The following is a 10,411-nucleotide window of genomic DNA, read 5'->3' as shown; positions in this document are numbered from 1 at the left end:
GTGATTGCTGATTCTCTGCACCTACGGGAGGGAATTGGATCAGTTCCTGACAGGGTTGGTGTTTATCGGCAAAACCTACGCAGTTCTGATCATCCGAGGAAAGATGAGAGAACCTTCTCAGAGTCTGGATCGTTGCCTGGAATTCTGTGAACAATTTTGGCCCCTTATCTAAGGAAAGATAATTGGCATTGGAGGCAGTCCAGAGATGGTTCACTCAGTTGATCCCGGCTATGGGGGGATTTTCTTATGAGAGGTTGAGTAGGTTGGGCCTGTCCTCAATGGAGTTTAGAAGAATCAGGGGCAAACTTATTGAGACATATCGGATTCTCAGGGGGCTTGACAGGGTCGATGCTGAGAGGTTGTTCCCCTTGTGGGAGGGTATCATCTCAGAGTAAGGGGGTCGCCCATTGAAGACAGAGATGAGATGGAATTTCTTCTTTCAGAGGGGAGTGAATCTGTGGAATTCTTTCCCGCAGAGGGCTGTGGAGACAGGGTCATTAAGGATATTCAAGGCTGAGACAGACAGATATTTAATCAGTAAAGGCATCGAGGGTTATGGGGATAAGGTGGGAAAGTGGAATTGAGGATTAGCCATCAGATTGGTCACAATCTCATTGAATGGTGGAGCAGATTCAATGGGCTGAATGGCCTGCTTCTGTTCCTACGTCTTATAGTCTCCTGGTCCTGGCATTTTGCCTCTCCCTACGCAAGGGTGTGAGGCTGGGGAAGGTGGAGCAGTGACTGGGGAAGAGGGATAACGATGATACTTCATCAGGAATGTGGCTGCCTCGAGGGAGAAGCTCTCTGTGCCCTCATTCAAAAACCAGGAGCAGAAAGCAAAGACCACGGACACCTTAATTATTCCTGAAAAAGTTTATTAAATGTAAATATTTCAATGCATCGTCATCACTGCTGTTGAATAAAAGACAGCACGGTAAGGAAATTGAGAATTACATCGCTCTGAGAGACAATACATTGCATCAAATACCAAACATTCAAAGTTAATCACACAAAATATTTATGGCAAAACTGGTCAGGTTTCTGCACAGCAGAGGCACCGGTTAGATTTTAAAGCTTCAAATTCTCATGCAAATTATCGGTAACAGTACAAATAAACCGACCTGTTAATAATATATTTATAAAACATTGGTAAGATTAGCAAGTTAGAATAACAGAGGCCTGAAGACCTGAATTTAGCCCCTAATAATGAGGACTAGTTATGTCAGCACATCACACTTGATAAAAGGGTGAGTGGTGATTACGTAACCAGATTCCCTGAAGGACGAATATCTAACCTGCTCAATTTGCAGGATTTACATTAATCAGGTGAATGCTTCGGGTTTACCCCAAAGCAAATTCCCTCCTGGTTCATTGAGGTGGGTGACATTCCTGGCACATGGATAAACAGAGCTTAGTGTCCTGAGGGCAAAGGACGAGAATGGATGGCCACCATCCCTTCCCACCCCACCGACACATCTCTCCACCATATTAACAGCTTCCAAAATCTTTGCAATTGAAGAGATTCATTCCCTCCTTGGTTACACTGATGGAGCAAAGCGGTTGTCTGCTAACATCTACTCATTCCCCAGGTCTCACTCTTCCATAACCCGAATTCAGAAAACTAGCGATCATTGAATCACCAACCATCAACCCCCCAACTAACCAGAATCCACAGAGCCGTGCACTCAACATCTGCAGATGATCTAGCAGGTGGGATATTTGAGGAAATGAGTGTCTGAGTTTTAATGATCTCTCATCCTGATCTCTCCACCAGGTAAAGCCACTGTCCCGAGGCTGTGTATTGTAGACAGAGACAAGACTCACTTCACACCATCACAAAAATGTTCCAGACCAGCTGCTCAATATTCTCTACATTTCAATCCACATCAGCTCGGAATGGAGTGGAAGATGTTTCCTCGAGTGAGGAACATTCCAGAATACTGCCAGAACCCTAAAATGTGAGTCAGGAATTCAGGGGTGATGGCAGGAGATATTTCTTCACACAAAGGGGAGTGGGAATCTGAACACTCTGCATAAAGTTATTAAAAATTTCCAAACTGAGACAGATTTTGATTGGGTGAGGGGCATGAGGGTTATAACATCAAGGCGTGTCCTTGGAGTTAACATATAGATCACCCAGGATCTAACTGAACGGTGGAACAAACTCGAGGGACAAAGTGACATTCTCCTGTTTCCCAGTGTGACAAGTTCCATTTCAGAGTATAAGCTAGTTCCTGTTTCCAGGTTCTGTTCCCTACGGCATTTCTGTTGAGATTGAGCAAGTTTATTGTTTCCCAGCGATGTGGGGCGAGGGAAAGTATTGACTCAGACACTTGGAGAACCTCCAGTTCTAATCACCCTGCAATTATTCCATTCCTATCTAAGCTTGCGGAGCTCAGTTGAGCATTTTGTAGGAGGGACAGTACCTCGAGCCGCACACAGATGCTTCTGTCTGGATTAGGGGCCTTGAACCCACAGCAACTTAATGCAGAAACAGGAGTGTTACCAGGAACAGGACCATTTTACAGACTAACAACACAGGAGGCCATTCGGCCCATGGTATCTGTGCTGCCTCTTTCACCTATCCCACTTCCCCTGCTCTGCTATAGCTCTGCATGCAATTTTCCCCTTTGCTGTTGATCCAATTCCCTTTAAGAAGTCTTCATTGGTTCTGTTTTCACTGCCCTTTCAGGCAGCACATTCCAGATATAACAACCAAATAAGAAAACAATCCCTTATTACATTGATTCCTGCCTGTGACTTGATTAAGCTTAAATGTTTATTTATTAGTGTCACAAGTAGGCTTACACATTAACGCTGCAATGAAGTTACTGTGAAAATCCCCTAGTCGCCACACTCCGGTACCTGTTCGGGTTACACTGAGGGAGAATTTAGCACGGCCAATCCACCTAACCAGCACATCTTTCGGACTGAGAGAGAAACCGGAGCACCCGGAGGAAACCCACGCAGACACGGGGAGAATGTGCAAACTCCACACAGACAGTGACCCAAGCCGGAATCGAACCCGGGTCCCTGGCGTTGTGAGGCAGCAATGCTAACCACTGCGCCACTGTGCTAATTTTGATTTTGGAGTCAACGTGGCTCTGATGAGGGATGAAATGGGAGGTTTTATCACACACAGGGAAATTCTAACCTCCATAGTGTGATTATCCATCCATCAAAAAAACAGCATCGGAATCGCTGCACTGTTGAAGACCCAGAGTCAATCCGTTCACCTTCTGTCATCCTGATAGTCACATGACCCAATGGTCAGGGAGTTATTGTCCAATCACAGAGCTCAATCTCTATCAGTGATCTCCTCCGCCCCTGGAGCTGGGCTGAGGAAACCCCCAGTGAGCGAGAGCTTGGGGGAACCAGAGGCCCCACTCACCACATCTCACCTCATGTCTCCAATTATTCAGATACTCAGGTGTTCTTTTCTGGAAGAATATAAAGTAATGAAAGTGTTGTGTAGATTGATCTATTAATAAATTATTCCAGTTTCACAGATGAAGGAGGAGGAGTCCAGAATTTAAATTGTATGAGGGAATAGACTGGACAGGTCTTCATTTCCCAGGGAGGGAAGCTTCCGGAATGTGCTGGTGGCGGCTGCAGACTCTCTGCATCATCTCCAAGCGGAATCTGCAATGGTTCCCGACTGGCGCAGAAATCATAACATCTCAGTCTTTAGAGATAACACGCGATCCCTGTGATCACCCGAGGGTTAAAGAAGACATTTTCCCAAGTATTTTTCCATGACCAGTCCTGAGAATTTCTCCAATTCTTTTGCCTCTCCAGGTTGGATGGGTGTAGGATGGGATGGGATGGGAACAAAGGAGTTAGTCAATGATACTCTAACCATCATGAAGAGGAGGAAAGCTCAAAGGGTCAGCTGGTCATTTTCCCTGTTGGAATTTTATACGCTCACAAATTATCAAATTGGCACCATCTGACTTAATATATGGAAAGTCTCATCCGTGGGACATACACGTCGGAAACCTCCAACCTTGCCCATGGCTGCGATACTCCGGTCCCGCTGCAGTCAATGAACTTTTGGCTGAGTGCCAAATTCTCCGTTCTTGCTGCAGCGAGGGGCAGGAGTTTGGAGAATCCCGCCCAGTGTCCCAGACAGCGACAGATGGGAAGGACACAATCTAAAGACGCCGTTAGAGGCAAGAAGATAAAACTGTCATCACTGGAGAAAGCGGGTTCGCACTTTGGGAAGAGCAGGTGTAAAATGTCCTTCCTCTGATGGTCGCGAGCCGCTACGTGAATTTCTGCTGTTTGTTTCTTGTTATTTTGGAAGCTTTCTTCATTCAGACATTTTGAAATTGACGTCCCCATTCCTCCAGCGGCCCGGAGTCTCCGTAAACAACCTCTTCCTCCCTTTCAACACGACTCTGGCACAGAATTCAGATGTCTCACCAACATCACGGAAAAGGCACTGCAACTGATGAATGGCATCCCCTTTCCCTTGCTTTGCTGCCAGGTTCAGCCTATCAGAGCTGTGAACCCCTCTCGGCCCTATCTTCAGTTAGTGTACTTGTGTTAAAACCCTATCTGCAAGACCTCAAGGCGAGTGTTAATTAACACAAACACTAATGAGTCCGTACCCAAAATAATCACAAGGAACAATTGAATTTCCAAGGCCAAAGTCAGCCTGGAGAGAATGCGATGCCACAATCGATGGTTATGCCGGGGGGGCTGAGGGTACCCCAAAACCAGGGCACAGATTTAAAATTAACCCCAGGCGAGTCAGGGAGGTGCCACCGTTCTGTACTCTAGTCTGTGAGTCAAGTTCAAATCCCCAAATGGACTCCCTCACAAATCCCAACTAACTAACTAAACCAAACTGTCTGGAAGGAGCAGTTTGTGACTGCTTCTCTGTAATTTTCCAAAAGCAGAACTTCCAGGTAACTTGGAAACATCAAACGATGGATAATGCTCTGGTGAAGTTCCTTGGGACGGCTTACTATGTTAAAAGGCTCTATATATATATAAATATAAGTTGTTGTTGGTGTGTCCTTTTGCCGCTGGATCAGGGATGGTGTCCCCCGTGTGGCAGGTTTCAGTGATTCTGCCTCTCACCTTCAGCTGCTCGATTCCGCACATTCAGAATCTTCATCAGTGTTTTACTCATGAAATATGGCCTGTCTGCCGATCCATCATTCCTCTCTAAATCTTCCACTGTGGACAGGAATCACAGGCACTGATTACAAAGCAACAACTCCACCAATTCACAAATCAACCCCAGCTGCTCCCAAGGCTGCTGTGTTGTGGTGAGATTACAAGTGACTGCAGTGTTAGCACAAATTCACTCTCCCCCTCGCACCCCCCCCCCCCCCCCCCCCCCCCGGCTCCCCCACTCCAGAAATAAACTGGGGACTTCTAACAGGCTGAATCAAACATACCAGCTGGAATTCTCCAGCCTCTTCTCAGTGAGAGGCAGGGCACCGGTGGTGGGATCTTCCAGAACCACTGCGGTCAACGGGATTTCCCAATGTAGCCACCCCCACCCCGCCGGGAAACCCCCCACCCCGCCGGGAAACCCCCCACCCCGCTGGGAAACCCCCCACCTCGCTGGGAAATCCCCCCACCCTGCCGGGAAACCCCCCACCCCGCCGGGAAACCCACAGCGGGGGCTGCACTGCCGGCAGGACCGGAGAATCCACCAGTCCCCAACAGCCGGAGAATTGTGGCCACCATGGTGGGGGCATTCCAGGACAAAGGGGCGGAACCTTAACATTAGAGCCAGCTTGTTCAGGAGCCATGTTAGGAAGCATTTCTTCACATAAAGAGCAATGGAAATCTGGAACTTTCTCTGCTCCCCACCCCCAAGATTAGACCATAAGTCACAGGAGCAGAATGAGGCCACTCGGCCCATCGAGTCTGCTCTGCCATTCAATCATGGCTGATATTTTTCTCATCTCCATTCTCCTGCCTTTTCCCCATAACCCCTGATTCCTACACCTCTGATTATTAAGATCAGGATCAACTGGACGAAGAGACTAAGTCGGTTAGGATTATATTCACTGGAGTTTAGAAGAGTGAGAGGGGATCTCATAGAAACTTATAAAATTCTAACAGGGTTAGACAGGGTAGATTCAGAAAGAATGTTCCCGATGGTGGGGGAGTCCAGAACTAGGGGTCATAGTTTGAGGATAAGGGGTAAAACTTTTAGAACTGAGGTGAGGAGAAATTTCTTCACCCAGAGGGTGGTGAATGTGTGGAATTCACTACCATAGAAAGTAGTTGAGGCCAAAACGTTGTGTGATTTCAAGAAGAAATTAGATATAGTTCTTGGGGCTCAAGGGATCGAGGGATATGGGGGGAAGGGGGGTATCAGGATATTGAATTTGATGATCAGCCATGATCAAACTGAATGTCAGAGCAGGCTTGAAGGGCCGAATGGCCTCCGCCTGCTTCTAGTTTCTATGTTGCTATGAGCTGACATGGTTGAGACTGATAGAATGTTGTTGAGTAAGCATAGTAAGGGTTACTGAACCAAGGCTGCTAGATGGAGTTGAGGTGCAGTTTGGCTGTGATGTAATGGGATGTCCATGGGACTGAATAACCCCCTCGATTCCCATCCCCCTGTTAACACTGACGCGATGACCTGTTGCTGAGAATGCCGGTATTTTCTGCGCAACGATTCTAGAATTTCTGCTTTTCTACAAGTGTGTAACTGGGCTGGATGGCACTGCATTGCTCGGAGTAAAAAGTGGCGGAAATTTTGAACTAATTGTCTGCTCCCTCCCCGTGGCGGGGGTTCCAGCAGCAGGGGCTATTGGCTGCCAACGGAATCTTCTGGTCTGGCCGATATCTCTTGCATTTTGCGTGGCTCGCTCGTTGTCCCACCGCGGGTTCACCTTTGGAAGATCCCGCCTGTCGGAATGGGCCGGATAATCCCACCCCGGGGCAAATTGAAAAGCTATCCAATTCATCCCACTTCCCGGTAACCCCGTTGCCCTAATGTTCCCCTTTCAAATATTTCTCCAGATCTCCTTGAAAGTAATTATTGCGTTACCACTAATAATGATACTGAATTATTATTTCATTAATAATTGATAATTATTTGTTCTGATAAATATTGAATCTGCTTCCACCGTCCTTTCAGATCACAACAACTCACTGTGTCAAACAAATTCTCCTCATCTCCCCCTCTGGTTCTTTTCCCAATTCTCTTCTTGTGTCCCTCTGGTTACCCACCCTCCTGTCATTGGAATCACGGTCTTCCTCTCTACAGCAACCTGTAGCTTAAACCTCCCCCGACCCCAAGGAGGACAAGCCCGAGATTCTCCCACCTGAAAAGTTAATTATAAATCATTCTATCTTCAGAACCTTTGTTAACCTGGATATATCGACAGTGCAACATGGCATTGTGTGTATATATATATATAAATATATATAATACATAGAAACACACACACATATATATATTTTATATGTAATATATATATGCGCAGCACCATAATTATGGCATTCATACACCCACGTACAAATGCTTGAAGGATCAGCAAAGCTGAGCTTTTTTTGTTTTTTTATCTAATATATTCATTAAAATTGTATCCATCTGAAATAGTAAAAAATTGTATACAAGAGTGTAGCCCAGCACTTATATAGAAATATATTACAGACCCATTGTTACTGTCCAACCTCATCTTTACACATGGCGGCTGGGAGGGTAAAATCTCGTGTGTTGTGAATGTGTCTCCGTTACCTTTCATCTCTCACTCTCTCATGTCTTTTACCCAAATATCAAATCCCCCCCCTCGTAGCTACCGCCGCCTTTTCAAAATCTCCTCCCAGTCCTACGCTCTTTCGTCACCGTCTCTCACTGACTGAGTGGTAAAGGTCAGCTTTGGAAGTGTCCCAAGACCAGATACAGGACCAAACACAACCTCTTGTGTCTTCACTCTCCCTCTGTCAGCTGCCATTTCCCCTTTAAAGGTGAAACATGTCCATCAGACCACCTCCCCCCCTCGAGAAACAGGTTTCCACTCCAGTGGGGAAAGAGCTTGGACCTATCTCGAGGGGCTGAATGGCTCCTCTTGTTCCAGTATTCAATGGAGAGTTGCACCCACAGTTAGCGATGTCATCCACCCTTTCCCTCAGGAGAATATCCTGATGTGTTTGTAGAATTAAAAAAATCAAATGGCTTTAGTTTACATTCAGCACAAGTTCTTGCAATAATCCGGGAGCTGGAGAGAGAGGAAAGCCTCTGGCCCAGAAATTACTGGAATGAACTCACTGATGTTTGTTGTTGTAACTTGAGAGAGACAGAGTTAGAGCTGAAAGGTCAGCACAGACTTGATGGGCCGAAGGACCTTCTGTTCTGTAAATTCGCTATATATTTTTTCATTCACTACCTGTAGGAATGAATTTTGTTGTTTAAATTGTTCCTTTTTTGGGCCGTCAGGAACACAAATCCCGTCATTCACAGGGTCTTTACGATATAAAATAACAACCCTGAATGGCAGCGGTGATATTCAGCTGGAATAACAGGTACAGATCCAGCAATTTCAGGACAGGTGACTGGACAGGGAAGCTCAGGTGAGATGGTCACAATCTCACTTTCCCAGATGGTGTGGAGCACAGTCACTCAAACTAACTCGTGATTAATCACAATCTGCCACAGATTACTGCCTTTTTTACACACTCAGTGATATCTTGTGCTGTAGACTTGGCAAATACCGCTCCAGTAACCTCTGCGTCAATAGATCTGAAATCACTGACTGCCCCAAAAGGATATTGGCCTGACGATCCTTGCTTTAGGCACCTTAGTTACGATTCTGAGAGGGGGGAGGGAAGGGTTTCTTCTGCGTGGTATGTGTCACAGGGTCATGACCTGCTGGCATTGCAACCAGGAGATGAAGTCCCCTGTTCCCCTTCCCTCCGCTACCCCCTCCCCTGGTCCCGACATAGACCGTTATTGCATATCATAGATTTTAAATTTTATATACAGTTAGGATCTCCTGTTGTGTGGCAGGAGCATGGAATGATGGAACATTTAGAGAGAGAGAGAGAGAGACCAGTGGGGCAAGCCAGGCATCACGTGGGTCACAGAACTGGGTCCTTGTAAGGCCAAATATATAAACATTCACTTGGTAGTACAGAACTTAAATATTGCTGGCAACTGAGATATGCTGCTGAAGCTTTTCATTTTGCACTCATCAGGACAAACATAAGAATCCCAATTCAAGAATTTATACTTCAGGAGAAAAGTTTGTTGATTGGTTGGCAAGTTGACTCTGACTGGTCAAAATATTGTCATGGAGAAAGCAACAGGGTCCCTGGGTAATTTAAAAAGGGCAGAAAGCTTGAACATATTCCTCTTATTTGTGGAGAATGGGCCCTGGGTATGAACGTGTGTCATTCCTAGCAAGGGTAAAAGAGCCACATTACCATCTTGACTGATTGTCTTAAATTGGTTGTTGGTAAATGTTTTAGCACACTCAGGATTGTACAACAAGTGCTGCCCAATCCTGGAATCACAGCTAACAGCAAACATTAAATGTGGAATTTGGTGAGGAATTTAATCAAACCTTGCACCCATTTTTGACACTTGGAGAATCTATAGTTCCCTCGTACTTTCTCCATGGCAACACCTCAGCCAATCAGAGTCCACTTGCCAGCCAATCAGCACCTTTCCCTCCAGTAGTTTAAATTGCTGTGACTGCTTGAAATGTAAAAAGTTTCAGCAACATGTCTCTCCAGCGATATCCGCAAACGACCGCACTCCGACGTTGTAACAATCGGGAAGCTAGGTCCAATAGGACGCTAGTGGCTGGAAAGTGATTTTCCGTCTGCCTTTCCAGTACAGAAGCCTGTGGCACATTCACTTGCCGTTGTGTAGCCACAAAGCAGAAAGATGTTGACTGTTTCCGTTTAGAAAAAGTTATTTTTCCTTCTCTCTGCTTTCAAAAACTAGAACTCTTCTCTGAGAGTGAAGATTTTCCAAGCCCCCGATACCTGTTTCCATGCTGACTGTCAGGACAGGTTATTACCAAGTGTTTTGATGACTGAGTGTCAGTGTGAATTTATATATCTATATATTAATAAAAGGTAGCGAGGCGAGGAGTTCAGTGCAGCGGGAGCTCAGCACAAGCTAACTATCCATTGGCTTTTCGCGGACTCCATTCTTGTCCTCCAAGGATCCTGTGCAGTTCTGGCGACATGAAGTAAGGTTTCTCAGCTGAGCCATCATTCCGTTCCAAATCTTCACCTGCGTGAGTTAGCGACATGCCAAAGCAAGGCGGGGGGAAGGAGAGAAGGGGAGGCAGAGAGAGTGAGAGAAAGAGAGACAGAGAGAGAGAGAGAGAGAGCGTCGGAACCAAATAAATCCAATGGCAGAGCGAGAAAGTGATGAAAGGTGACAATTGAAAGAGGGAAGGGAAAGTAGGAACGGAAA

At 46.1% G+C, this 10,411-nt stretch overlaps 1 protein-coding gene across 3 annotated transcripts in view; it reads right to left on the bottom strand.

Moving 5' to 3' along the window:
* Nucleotides 1–2,003: 2,003 nt before the first annotated feature.
* LOC144497586 (choline transporter-like protein 5) overlaps nucleotides 2,004–10,411 on the bottom strand; it is a 317,203-nt gene continuing 308,795 nt past the window's right edge. For 2 of the 3 annotated variants that reach the window (XM_078219025.1, XM_078219027.1), the window contains exon 22: nucleotides 2,004–5,187. In XM_078219025.1, the coding sequence (XP_078075151.1) occupies nucleotides 5,069–5,187 (119 nt within the window). In that variant the 3' untranslated portion in view covers nucleotides 2,004–5,068. Of the gene's footprint in view, nucleotides 5,188–5,576; nucleotides 10,226–10,411 lie in introns of those variants that run through there. The other variant, XM_078219026.1, reaches the window with a different exon arrangement.

The sequence above is a fragment of the Mustelus asterias genome, chromosome 8 (genome assembly GCF_964213995.1).
Source record: "Mustelus asterias chromosome 8, sMusAst1.hap1.1, whole genome shotgun sequence".
NCBI classification, from domain to species: domain Eukaryota; kingdom Metazoa; phylum Chordata; class Chondrichthyes; order Carcharhiniformes; family Triakidae; genus Mustelus; species Mustelus asterias.
The sequence above is the reverse complement of the archived record's forward strand: the minus strand, read 5'-3'. Positions and strand labels throughout refer to the sequence as shown.